Below are 14,252 nucleotides of genomic sequence, written 5' to 3'. Positions count from 1 at the left end.
GTTTCGTCCAGTGTTATTGGCTGAATGATTACGTTGTCAAGAATTGGAACGATCTTTGGATTGAGAACGGGAATGACGTCTACTGCGATTAGCAGAAGAGTTTTGGTTGTTTGATTGTCCAATATTAAAACGTTCTTTTAAATGTGCAACAGGATTACGGGTGCGCGAGCGACTTCGAGAGTTGTTCAACGGGCAAGCAGTAGGAGCGCAACCAAGTTTACCACATCTGTGGCAAAGCTTGTTTGTATTCTCAGGAAGTTCCCATTGGAGCCTATGGCCTTGCAAAGCAATTGATTGTTCCATTGCATTGTCCATCATTTGCTGTGATTTGAAGGTAATATAAGCCCATCGTTTAGGTTTATAAGAATTAAGAGACAGGGGGATGTTAACAGCCATAGCGCCAATTGCTCGCACCAAGGGTGCTAAATGCACATCTTTAGTGTTAGGAGGGAGCTGAGATAGCACAGCGACGAATTCACGTCATGATTTCTTTTGATCAAGGGAGAGAGAGCACGGCGTAATGCGCAGACAAGTGGAATAACAATAGATCGCCCACTGTTTGTCCACAAAACGTTGAATGGGTGAAGCATCATCATAAACGATACGAGCCTGTTGGACCTTAGCATTGGCACGTGTATGGAGGCAACAGGATTGTATGTTACCATACTTTTTGAAAAGAGCAATGATATCATCTTTTTTGATGAAAAATGGGATGTCAGTAACTTGAATAGCCCAGAGATCTTCATCGATTCGGAGTTGCTGAAGGTTGTGCAAAAAAAATTTTAGATCAGCAAGATCATCATGTTGGAGGGAAAGGCAGGCGTTACGTTCAGTGGTCGAATTAAAATGAATAACCAATCGTTTAAGGTCACCAGAACCAGACATGCGAGCACGGCCAGTGTAAGAATGATAAGTTTCCAAAAGGAGATTGTTGACAGCATCAATCATAGCCCCGATTGGTAGGATACTTTTTCACAAATTCGGGAGAAGTATTAGGCGCCGCAGCAGCCTGATAATCATGCCTAAGAATAGTAATAGTGGGCGTGTCAGGGGGAAGAGGAGAAGTATCATTGGTATCCATAATATCCTTATTAGGAGACGCGTTTAAGGGGGAAGATTCTTTGTCTTTTGGAGCATGCATGGACGCGTCAGTACCAGACGCGACAGAACCAGGCGCAGAAGGCGCAGTATTATCTTCAGGAGGAGGAGACGAAAAATTGTCAGCATTATTTTGTTGAGGAGGAGTAGTATTGCTACCTCCAGCATCAGCCGCTGAGTCGGCGACGTAGTCAGAGCCAGAGTCTTTATTTTTGTTCCGTTTGTCTTGTCGCTTGCAGTGCAAAGTTAGGGTTATTGCCAGCCTTTTTGTTACCTTTGGGAGGCATTTTAATAGTAAAATAAGAGATGTGTTAATATGAAGAATAAAAATTTCTTTCGCGAAATTTTTGACCAAGGATCTACAAGAAAGAGTTGGCAGATCGGGATCAAGTCACACTTTCGGCAGATTGGCCCATTTTTAGGGGCTCAAAAAATCGTTTTTTGTAAATATCTCGGCATCCAGTGGTCCAATTTTGATGAACTTTTTTTTTAAATTGTAGAGCTAAATGAGGGCTACAAAATAAAAAAAAGTTCATTAAAATTGAATTACTGGATGCTGAGATATTTACAAAAAACGATTTTTTGAGTTTCAGCAAAAAGGGGTGTTTTTGGCCAAAAGTCCATTATGACCTTTATATTAGATATCCGGGGTCCTCATAATTATATCTGACTATTTAAAAATTATGTTATCAAATAAGCAATAATAAATCTCACATAGGAAAAATTTTTATATGTTGGTTAAGCAAACTCAAAACCTACCTTTATATATATTGTTCAGGTCCTACTCCGAATATTACTAAAAAACTCAGACCTGAATTTGTATAAACCTTATAATTAATTTCTATTCTAAATGTATAAAGTTATATGTAAATTTTAGCTTCAAATAAATCTATATAATATTAATCTAAAATTAAGGTAATACAAAAATTTTATAAGTAAACTATATAAAATTTTTTTATAAAGGATGCATTTACATAATATATACATATATAAACTATGCATTTAACATTAGAGACCAAGTTGGGACTAAATAAAAGATGCATTTATAAAGGGTGTGCATTTATAGAGGGTGTATTTATAGAGAGTTGACTGTATAGGTAGATAACTACATGCTTAATTAACTGATCAAGATAATTTTGTGTAATATAAGAATTAATTAAATGTCGACTCAAAAAATAAGCGGATAGATAATAGAATATTTTGTACCACTCACTGGTCGAAATAAAAACTTTCGGTCATGTGATAAATTGGCTGATCTATCACACATTTCGGCCAAATTTCGGAAATTATTAAAAATTGGCCAAATTTCGACATATATGATTTATAGTCGATTTATTGAATTATTTAATCAAATGTTACACGTTACGCATTATGCGTATTAAAAGTTTGAAAAAGGATCATCCTTTTTTAAACTTTTTTTAATTTTTTTCTTCCCCTCCCCTTTCTTTTCCTTCATTCCCCTTCCCCTCCCCGTTTCCTCTTCTTCCCCTTTCTTTTTTTTCTTTTTTTTCGTTCTCCTTCCCTTCCCTTCCCTTTTTCCTTCCTTCCCTTCCCCTCCCTTTCACTTTTTTTACTTTTTTTTTATAGGTTTGGTTTTTGGGTGGACTTCTGAAGTACAGTAACTCTAAAGATTTGTAAGTACAAATACTTTGGAGTTTGTTTTATTTTTTTTTAATACGAACGGTTACTAACCATTCTTTTTTCTTTCTTTTTTTTTTAAGTTCGGCTGTTCAGGTGGGCTTCTGAAGTACAGAAACTCCAAAGATTCGTAAGTACGAATACTTTGGAGTTTATTTTATTTTTTTAATACGAACGGTTACTAACCGTTCTTTTTTCTTTCTTTTTTTTAGGTTCAGCCGTTCGGGTGGGCTTCTGAAGTACAGAAACTCCAAAGATTCGTAAGTACGAATACTTTGGAGTTTATTTTATTTTTTTTTTAATATGAACGATTACTAACCATTCTTTTTTCTTTCTTTTTTTTAGGTTCGGCTGTTCGGGTGGGCTTCTGCCTTCTGAAGTACAGAAACTCCAAAGATTCGTAAATACGAATACTTTGGAGTTTATTTTATTTTTTTTTAATATGAACGGTTACTAACTATTCTTTTTTTTTCTTTTTTTAGGTTTGGCCATTCGGGTGACTTCCAAAGAATGGAAAAAACCAAGTTTTGTAAGTTCGGAACTTGGTTTATTTTTTTTAATATTATAAACGGTTATTAACCGTTCCTTTTCTTTTATTTTTTATAGGTTTGGCATCTCAGGTAGGGCTTCCGAGTTCCAAAAAATGAAAAAAACCAAGATTCGTAAGTATATACGAATCTTGATTTTAATTTTTTTTGTTTTTTTTAATTTTATTAATGAACGGTTACTAATAACCGTTCCTTTCTTTATTTTTTAGGTTCGGGTGAACTTCTGAAGAACGAAAACCCAAAGATAAAGATTCGTAAGTACGAATCTTTTCTTTATAATAAGGATACATCTTTTTAGAAAATGAATCAATGTTCCACTGAACTATGACCACTTGTCCCGAACTATAGCCACCGAACTATAACCACTTGTCCCGAACTATGGTCACCGCACTATGACCACTTGTCCCGAACTATAACCACTTGTCTCGAATTATGACATTTTTTTTTGTTTTTTCTTTATTACGAACAGTTACTAATAACCATTTTTTTCTTTATTTTTAGGTTCGGGTGGGCTTCTGAAAAATAAAAACCCAAAGGTAAAGATTCGTAAATACGAATCTTTACTTTATAATTTTTTTTTTGTTTTTTCTTTATTACGAACGGTTACTAAAACCGTTTTTTTCTTTATTTTTTTAGGTTCAGGTGGGCTTCTGAAAAACGAAAACCTAAAGGGTAAAGATTCGTAAATACGAATCTTTACTTTTTTTTCTTTTTTTTTGTTTTTTTCTTTATTAATGAACGGTTACTAATAACTGTTCCTTTCTTTATTTTTTAGGTTCGGGTGGGCTTCTGAAGAACGAAAACCCAAAGGTAAAGATTCGTAAGTACGAATCTTTACTTTATAATTTTTTTTTAATTTTATTAATAAATGGTTACTAATAACCATTCTTTTTTTTTTATAGGTTCGGGTAGACTTCTGAAGAACGGAAAAAGGAGAACCTTTAAGATTCATAAGTAATATACTTACGAATCTTTTTTTTTAATGTTATGGAACAGTTACTAACCGTTCCTTTGATTTTTTTTTATAGGTTCAGGTGGATTTTTGTCTTTCCAAGGAACAGAAAAAATTAAAGATTCAGTATGAATCTTTATTTTTTTATTTTTGTTTATTATTACAAACGGTTTCTAACTGTTCTTTTTCTTTTTTTTTAGGTCAGTGTCTTCTGAAGAATGGAAAAAACCAAGATTCGTAAGTACGAATCTTGGTTTTATTTTTATTTTATTTTTATAATATTAACAAATGGTTACTGATAACCGTTCTTATTTTATTTTTTTAGTTCAGTGAGCTTCTGAAGAACAACAGAAAACCAAGATTCGTAAGTAAAGTACGAATCTTAGTTCTTTTTTTTATTTTTTATTTTTATTTTTTATTACTATGAACGGTTTACTAATAACCGTTCTTTCTTTTTGTAGGTTTCGGGATCTTTAGAAAAAGTGGAACCAAGATTCGTAAGTACGAATCTTGGTTTGTTTTTTATTTTTTTAATATTATTATGAACGGTTATTAATAACCGCTCTTTTTTTTTCTTTTTATAGGTTTGGTGTCTCGAGTGGATTCCGATAAACAGAAAAAACCAAAGATTCGTAAGTAGAATCTTGGGTTTTTTTGCTTTTTTTTAATATTATAGAACAGTTACTAACCGTTCTTTTCTTTTTTTATAGTTTTGGTGGATTTCCAAAAGATCAAGATTTGTAAGTATATACGAATACATGAATTATGTGATTGTGGAATTGTAGATTAGCAATACTTATTTGTAATATGCATTTATAAATAAAGTTGTGATTTTATTGCGAATATCAAATAAAATGAGTTGTGGCAGAATATTAGTAAATAAATTTAGTACAAATTTGCAATATAAATTAAGTAACATTCGGAAAACTATTCACCAAAATTTGCTATCTGAAATTGTTCCGAATGTTAACTGAATTTTGGCCGAAATTTCAAGCCGAACTTTAGGCAAGTGACAGCGAATTGCAGCCAAAAAATCTGCTAAAGTTCGACCAGCATTAGACCATAAATCAGCCTAAAATCGGCTGGCTGAATTTTGGCTGATTTGGACTATTTTGACCAGTAACTACAGCTAGAACATATAGAGTCCTTTACTACACTCCAGACTAAAAAAATTATCTGATTATAAAATATGATACTTTTTGAGGTTATTTATATATTTATTTGTATATAGATAATTTTTAAAATTTCAAATATATCAACTATTTTTATTTGCATTTTTAACAATTACAATTGATTATCTTTTAAATAAAAAAAATAATTATTATAATCTATTAAAATTTGATAAACTTAGTTATATATATCTTAAAAAATGCCTATTTTACTATATTTTACTATTATTTTCAAATTTATTAGTAATTTTTATTAAAATTAGCATTCTTCTAGATATACAAAAATCTGTCAATTTTTAATAGATTTTAATAAATTTTTTGTTATTTGAAAGTTAATCAATTGTAATTTTTAAAAATGCAATTAAAAATGTTATATATTTGATATTTTAAAACCTATCTATATATAAACAAATATATAAAAATAATTTTAAAAAGCTGTCATAACTCATAATTAACAATTAAACAATTTTTTCCATATTATAAAATATCTCTTTTTTATTTAAAATTTAAAATCTACAATGGACTAGCTTTCAAATAAAAAAAATTTGAATAATTTTATCAGAAATTTATAAACTTTCATGTAATATGAAAATTACTAAACATTTTTAAAGAAATCCAGTAATTTATTGTAAGTTTGTGTATAAAAACAAATCTTACAAATGATAAAAATAAAACATAATATGGTGCAAATGCAATAATTACAATATAATCAGTAGTATAAATAATCTTATTAATAGTAAAAACAGTTAAAAAATAAAATTAGTAAAAGTTATTGGTCATTTAAAATTCAAAGAAAATAAGAAAGTAAATAGCAAAAAACAATATAAAGAAATTAACTTATATTGAAATTAAAGATTTATAATAAAAGGATCTACTAATATATAACATTTACTGAAATAGTAAAAGAGTTAATAGGTATATCAGAAAATTTATAAATAATCTTTTTTAACTATATATATAGATCAATATTTTCAAATATAACTGATATAATAGAAGAAGAAATCACTTAAACAATATTTAAGTAAAATACAGAATTTTTTTTTTTTTTTTTTAAACTTTATTATAGATGCGATCATGTTCTATTATAATCACGCTTACTTACATATATAAACTTACAAAATATAAGATAAACAAATACATATAAGAATTAAGCATTATGAAATAAAACTACTTTTTATAAAGAACAAGTTGACCTGTTACCTAAACGATTACATCATTGTTAAAAACCATGATGCGACCTTAAATTCAAAGGTGACTATTATGATCTACCTAAAAATTTGCCCAATGGCCACCTCGATAGAATGCCAAATCATTCCATTTATTCCAATTACTTTCTAACATATTACAGTCAACATCTTTAACACCCATTTCAGTGCGTTTACTATGTGACTTAGCTTTTTTATCTTTACCGCTAATACTGCACTGCTTTTCTTCTTTTATTTGTAACTCGTTTTTTGGTTCTCAAATAAGCACTTTGAATTCTAATAAAACTCTCCCAGTTATTTGTTTCAGTACCTTATATAACAATTTTTCTTCAGTTATTTTATAGCACCTTAATAATTCTATTAACTGACAACTGACTTGATTCTTCATTAAAAATGTAAAATCATATAAGCATCCAATATCCCACATACCAAGTTCATTAATTTTACCTTTTAATTCTTGTGTATCTATATCATCTCTTGAATACTCCCCGTATAATTTTAGCTAAAAAATTTTTAATCGTTTCGAAAGATATCTTGCACAACATTTTCAATCTTACTACATTTCCAAAATGATCAAAGCGTTTCTTCTTCTATTTTACAAAAATTACATCTCCAATCTTCATCATATAGATCTGGCTTACGCTTTTTTAAATTAGCACAAGTTGGTAATTTATTACAACAAATTTTAATCCTAAATGATTGTAAATAATGATCCTCAAACAATGTATCATATTGATTTATGTTATTTAACTTTAAAAATATATCAACCTTAATAGATCTGATTGTCTATAAACTTTATTACGGTGTAGCATTAGAAATTCTTCTATAAATTGAGTGTCCTTTATTCCCTTTATCATAAAAATGGAATTACGTTCTATAGGCATATCTCTCCAACAAACCATATCATTGTGTAATAACAATTTATCCTCTATTATTAATACATTATTTTTCTCAGCATCAGATTTAGCGACCTTATCTGCTTCCTTATTATAATCACAAACACTATGCGCTGTAAAATACAGAATTTAATTACACAATATCACTAATAAATAACAGATTTATTAAATATTTAAAATTCTTAAATTATTTGCTTTCAATATTAGAAATTATGAAAAAAAAAAATATGACTTATATAGAAATGTAAAGTATAGATCTTATTTTGAAGAAAATGAAGATGATGAATATATGATAGTTTAAAAATAAATGGACAATTATAATCAATAATATTATATGTAAATGTAATTAAATATTCAAAAAATTTTTATTATAAGAAAAACATACTTAAATTAAGTTAAGTAAGAAGATATATAATAACTATTTTCATGAAATAAAAATTTTTTTACCCATACAATTGATGTTAATTTTGATTTATTTATTTTTTATATCCATTTAATATTAAGAAGTTTCTTTTCAAAAGGAAATATAGAGAACTCAAAACTATTGTTAAGTTAAAAAGAATAGTATTAACTATTGCAGTTCTTTTTTTAAAAATATTTGTTAATGAATTTTACAATATCATCTGGCAACTACATTGTAAAACAGTAGTAAAGTGGAAATATATCAAAGGGATAAAAAAATAAGACTGCACATCAATACATTGTATATAAACAAAATTTTAACTTTACAGAAAGAGAATAGCAGTAGAATAGCATATATGACTTGGAAAAAAGAAAAATCTTAAAACATAATGAACAATGGCCAATAGCATTAGGAGAAGCAAGATAATATATAAACCAATTTATTAGAGAAGGAAATAGAGTATTGGAAGGTATATAATAATATTAAACTTTATTAAAAATATTCAGTCTATACTTTGAAGAGTACTATGTTAAATATATTTTTTTAGGTTTCCAAGCATGAGTTTCCAAAGAAGTAAGTTTTCTATGCTAATTATTTAATGTTGGGCAGAATTAAATTTAGCAAAAAAACTTCAAGTAAACTTACAGAACAGACAAAAATACCCATACTATATGTTTCTTTTAAAATTAATTAAATATTTATTTATTTATTTATTTTATATTATTACTAAAAGAGTGGTAGAACTAAAACTATTACAATAAAATTAATTAAATATATTTTAATATATTTATTAAATTTTTTTACATAATTTTTTTTAAATGTCATGTGATACATGTATAAATACCCAGTGTAAATTAAAGAAATTCTTTTTTATATCATACGTAGCGTATTAAATAAGCGTAAAGCGCAGGCTCGTTCAGATGTTGCAGATGTTGCACAAAATTTGTGTCCTAAATAAATTGTATATGAACAAGTATTAATTAAATATTACTACCGTAATATCTAATTTTAATTTTCTAATTTACTAAAATCATGGGAGAACTCACATTTTATTTAATCGCTGTATCCTTTGCGATTGTTTTAGGCTCATTTCAATTTGGATATCATGTATTCATCTTTTCATGTTATCAATATTTTAATCATTTTTGTTTAAAGAAATAATTTTTGTTATTTAAAAATAGATTGGAGAACTTAATACGCCTAAAAGTGTAATATCATGTGAAAATCTACCGACTCCAAATGATGATAGTTCTCTTATACGATGTATTCCAATGAACGAGGGAGAATTTGGATTGTTAACATCAATTCTTAATTTAGGTGGATTGATAGGATCATTACTTTCTTCACGCGTCGCTGATACTAAAGGAAGAAGATGGACTTTATTGTGCAATAATTTATTTTTATTTATTGGACCTATTGTAATGGGATTCGCTAATTCTTATTCCGCATTAGTTATTGGTAGAATGATTGTCGGTATCGGTTGTGGTGTGGTAAGTGTAGTTAATCAACAGATGTATTTATTGTAATATATGCACACTAAAAAAAAAAATCTTATTAATAGACCAGTGTAGTCGTTCCGATGTATCTTGCCGAAATATCACCTGCAGAATATCGCGGTGCTTTTGGTATGTGTAATATATTATACATAAATAATATTATTTTTAAAATATTTACAATTCTATAACTTCCAATTCAAGGTGTGATGAATCAGCTTGGAATTGTAATTGGTATATTGTTTTCACAAATACAAGGATTATATTTGTCAAATGTGCCAGGATGGAGAATTATATTATTATCTGCATCAGCCATGTCAATTATACAATTCATTCTTCTTGGATTTTCGGTAGAATCACCAAAATATCTTGCATCAAGAACAGGAGGATATCAATCAGCTAAGAGAGCTTTACAAAAATTAAGAGGTAAAACTGAAGTAGAAGAAGAAATTGGGGGATGGAAACAAATTGCAGCAGAAGAAGGGCTAGAAGGATTAATTGATAATCAACAAAATGAAAATCTACAACAGCAACAATCATTACCATCATCATCGCAAGACAATATCGAGGAAAGTATTTCTACTACACCAGAACCAGCCGTGGTATTCCATGCAAGGAATTCAAGTAGGGATGATATTAATATTTGGAAATTTATTGGTAGTTTACATTATAGACCAGCGTTAAAAGTTTTATTATTATTACAAATTACACAACAATTTTCTGGGATTAATGCGGTAATGAATTATTCTACAACAATATTAAAAAAAATATTACCAACGTCAAGTGATTTAATTACAGTATATATTAGTATTATGAATGCCATAATGACAGTAGTATCGGCATATTTAATAGATAAATCAGGTAGAAGAACATTATTGTTATATTCTATGTCATTAATGAGTCTAGCATCAGCTGTATTAGCATTTAGTATAACATATGATTTAGCATTATTATCATCACTATCAATAATTGGATTTGTAGCTACATTTGCTATTGGTTTAGGACCTATACCATTTTTAATTATACCTGAAATAGTTGATACCCATTCTGTGGCAACCGCATCTAGTTTAGGATTATCTATTAATTGGATATGTAATTTCTTAGTTAGTTCATTATTTTTGGAAGTTAGGGAAATTTTGGGAGGTAAAGTTTTTTATATATTTGCTACATATTTATTCGTAGCTTATATTATTGGCAATCGTATTTTACCAGAAACTAAAGCTAAAACCGTCGAAGAAGTTTGGCATGATTGGAGTGGTAAATATGTTAAAACTTAGATGTCCATTTTAAGAAATAATTTGAAAATTGAATCAAATTTTATTAAATAAATTATTCGCATGTAATAAATATAATATAAATTAATAAATAATAAATATAAAGTAAAGATACTATCAATAGCAAAATAACTTTTGAATAAATAACTGTTTTATCATCATGGTACCGACAATTTGCAAATTAGAGACTTACAATGAATAATTCATAGACACCAAGGTGATAAAATAAATTTAACCTCTATGTTGATAAACATTACCATCAAATCTACAATATTTTGCCATAATTTTCTCACAGTTAGGACACCTATGAATAGCGTCTTTAAAATCGGTAACCTATAATAGTCAAAGAAGCAGAACGAAACTTAGAAAACCTTTTTAATATTGTCAGCTTGAATGGAAATATACTTACACAGAATGGAATAAAACATAAAGGAGTAAAAAAGGATAATGCAACACAACACAACCAAGTACATCCACCACTTTCATATCGAACAGTACTTAATACAGAACGTTGACAATGAGGACAAATAGTCAATGCAGGCATAGTACGTAGAGCAGATAAAGGTACTACGGGTGACGATAAGATAACGGTTTGATCGTGTTGATAATACGATCTATCATTATTGTTAATCGGAGGATAAGTTAAATTTTGTGTTGGTGAGTATGGAGAAGTATATGTTGTAACTGTTCGGCTTGGGAGAAGTTGAGTTTGTTCTGTAGCAGTGATAGAAGTACTTCCATCGCTACCACCAGAATATGGTGGTGGTGGTTGTTCGACTGGTGGTTTTGAGCTATCTTCAACTGTATTAGATTTCGTATCAATATTGCTTGACATTTTGAATTTTTATTTATGAGACTGAGTTTGTGACAAAGGCCTTATATACTTATTTTTAATTAATTTTAACTCGGAAAAATTTTAATTTACGTTTTCTTGACGATCATCAAGTGTTACCGAGATTCAATTTTAACGTCACATGCTGAACGCTTATGGATTCGTCTCAAAATCGATTAAACGTGATCACCATCATTTTTTCTATTGATCAAGGAAATGTATTCCGTAATTATTTAGTACCGTAAGTGTATTTTTTATTATTTATAATGCACTTTTTAATGTTGGCGAGGGATGCCCTATTGTTTTTTATTTCACTGCTCTTTCGCTTTCTGTTGTTATAACAATTCTAAGGGGAAAAGTGTTATAACTACGTATTACTTCAAATTATGAGTAATCTTCCCTCTGATAACATAACTGGTTAGTTTAGATAATGAATTGCCCCAAAACCCTCATCTAGGCAAATAATTACGAAATTATAAAAATCAATAAATAAAGTTCAAATAGAAATTCTATCTGGAAATAATTAAATTTTCTTACTTAATGAAAAAATAATGAATCATTCTTTTTCTCAACCAAATTAATAACTAACCAACAATGTTTTTATATGTTTTCATTAGAAATCATTAAATATATCACTTCCCTTCATAGTTTCTATTCTTGACATGCGAGAGAGACTTAAATGTTTTGGTCAGTCCTCTTTTATTAGTATTCTGAAGATAGTTTCTGATTTACTTTCCTCCTAGTTTTCAACAGTCCATGAGAGTATATACTGTAATTAAAGTAAACAATTTTCGTTTCTTTAAATGAATATAAATGGCAACGGTGGTACTGATTGGTTTGATAATTATAACCTCTTGTTTCCTACAAATTAAACCAAAAAAAAAATCATTGGAACCCGAAAACTTTTTCTGTTGAGTCGATAAAAATTTGGTATACGCATCAGAAAGTCTCTTTTATTATTGGTATTCACGATCTCCCCCATTAAGTTACAAAAGAAAAATTCTAAACTTATCCTGTTATAATAATAATGGTAAATTACCTGAAAAAAGTGTAACTTAAAGAAAATCGAGTCGTATTTTTCGCGAATCATGATATTTTAATCTCAGTGATATTTTTATAAATAATGATCTTAATGTTTTAACATTTTTATTTCATGTATAACTATAATTATATGCCCTATCATTCAATCTTGAATATATTGCCATGATTTTATTACAATTAGGACAATAATGAACAACATCTTTTAAATCATTAACCTATAAATAAAAGATAATAAATGAATATAAGTAAATAAATAATATAACAATATAAATTTAAAAAAAATTACTTACACAAAATGGAATAAAACATGCAGCAACAAGCATATGACTTAATATAAAACAAGACAACCAAGTACAACTACCATTTTTATATTCAATATAACTTAATACAATATTATTACAATGAGGACAAGTAGTAATAGCTGGCATAGTACTTAAATTTGCTTTTGCTAAAGGTATCGCCGTTGTTCTAAATGCGATTGTTTCAGGTTGTTGATAATATCCTACGGGAGGAGTGTATGATAAATTTGGAGTAGGTAAATAAACATTCCTTTGAATCTTTTTAATGATTGGTTGTTTTGACAAATTATATGAAGTAATATTATTTGAGAGAAGGTAAGTTTGTTCTGTAGCGCCTCCGTAAAATATTGCACGAGAAGAATTTGAAGCACCACCTTCTTCTTGTTCAAGTGATGTATATGGTGGTGGTGGTTCTTGATTTATTGAATCATTATTCTGTAAAATATCTCTAGATGTATTTGATTTTGTATCAGAATTATTTGTCATTTTATTAAATTTATTTTTTTTATTTTTTTTTTTAAAGATTCAAAACGTTTATTATTTATCAAAGAAAAGTTTGAGATTTTATATGTGACACGTTAACCGATTTTAGAATCATTCAAATAAAACTGCAACTGAACGAATATAGATCTATTTGGCGCATTTTATACATAAAGGAACGTGAAAATTATATTGTTCAAAAATTCTAAAAATGAATAAATTCATTTATAACATAACATAAAATAATAAAATCAATTTATAGAAATAATAAATAATTTCGGCTGATTATCTTTAACAGATACCGCCATATCTCGTATATCTTTCAATTTCATAAGAACAACGAGGACAAGTATGAATAATATCTTTCGAACCACCAGTCTACAAAATTGTGGAGAGTGAGAGTTAAGTTTAATATAAAATAAATTTCATGAATAATCTTTAAGTACTTACACAGATTGGAATAAAACAATAGATAGAGTTACACAAACAACACCAACAAGAGCAACTAGGAGGACTACTATATTTAATCCTACTATAATCACTCTGTGAACAATTAGGACATTTAGTCCAATTAGGTGTATCACGTCCAGGTGGATTATTTTGTCCTGTCGCTTGGAAATTATTTATGGGTTTTGGTTGTTGGTTTAAAGGAGTACGTTCATTAGGACCTCCATCGTAAACTTCACGATTAGTACTTGTAGTTGAATTAGTTGTTAGTGTACTTGGTGGTGGTGGTTCTGGGAACGATGCATTATTATCTTCTGTCATCTTGATTAAATTCCTTTCTTTTTGATAAAATTCAAAAAGGGGATTTTTTTATAGTTGTTTTATCAAACCATTTATATATATATTTGTAAAAAACATTAAACCATATTAAATAAAGCATTAACCAAATATAGAATTAATGACACACTTTATACATGA

The 14,252-nt window shown here is 28.6% G+C and overlaps 4 protein-coding genes across 4 annotated transcripts; 1 reads left to right on the top strand and 3 right to left on the bottom strand.

Annotated features, from left to right (window-relative positions):
* Nucleotides 1–8,941: 8,941 nt before the first annotated feature.
* Nucleotides 8,942–10,796, top strand: OCT59_026364 (uncharacterized protein; the record flags this gene model as incomplete). The annotated part of the gene is made up of 4 exons (XM_025314884.2): nt 8,942–9,016; nt 9,091–9,399; nt 9,471–9,534; nt 9,607–10,796. 4 exons carry the CDS (start codon nt 8,942–8,944, stop codon nt 10,677–10,679), a joined length of 1,521 nt encoding a protein of 506 aa, XP_025184212.1. The 3' UTR covers nt 10,680–10,796.
* On the bottom strand, nt 10,684–11,609 carry OCT59_026363 (uncharacterized protein). Its single transcript, XM_025310251.2, has 2 exons — nt 11,086–11,609; nt 10,684–11,009 (listed from the first exon to the last, which is right to left on the bottom strand). Exons 1-2 carry the CDS (start codon nt 11,509–11,511, stop codon nt 10,908–10,910), a joined length of 528 nt encoding a protein of 175 aa, XP_025184213.1. The 5' UTR covers nt 11,512–11,609; the 3' UTR covers nt 10,684–10,907.
* Nucleotides 11,610–12,659: 1,050 nt separating this feature from the next.
* Nucleotides 12,660–13,334, bottom strand: OCT59_026362 (uncharacterized protein; the record flags this gene model as incomplete). The annotated part of the gene is made up of 2 exons (XM_025310252.1): nt 12,660–12,764; nt 12,840–13,334. 2 exons carry the CDS (start codon nt 13,332–13,334, stop codon nt 12,660–12,662), a joined length of 600 nt encoding a protein of 199 aa, XP_025184214.1.
* Nucleotides 13,335–13,362: 28 nt separating this feature from the next.
* OCT59_026361 (uncharacterized protein) lies at nt 13,363–14,144 on the bottom strand. The gene is made up of 2 exons (XM_025314885.2): nt 13,779–14,144; nt 13,363–13,706 (listed from the first exon to the last, which is right to left on the bottom strand). The coding sequence occupies exons 1-2, from the start codon at nt 14,094–14,096 to the stop codon at nt 13,620–13,622; spliced, it is 405 nt and encodes a 134-aa protein (XP_025184215.1). The 5' UTR covers nt 14,097–14,144; the 3' UTR covers nt 13,363–13,619.
* Nucleotides 14,145–14,252: the final 108 nt, after the last annotated feature.

The sequence above is a fragment of the Rhizophagus irregularis genome, chromosome 6 (assembly GCF_026210795.1).
Source record: "Rhizophagus irregularis chromosome 6, complete sequence".
NCBI lineage: Eukaryota > Fungi > Glomeromycota > Glomeromycetes > Glomerales > Glomeraceae > Rhizophagus > Rhizophagus irregularis.
This window is presented reverse-complemented; position numbering and strand designations above follow the sequence as displayed.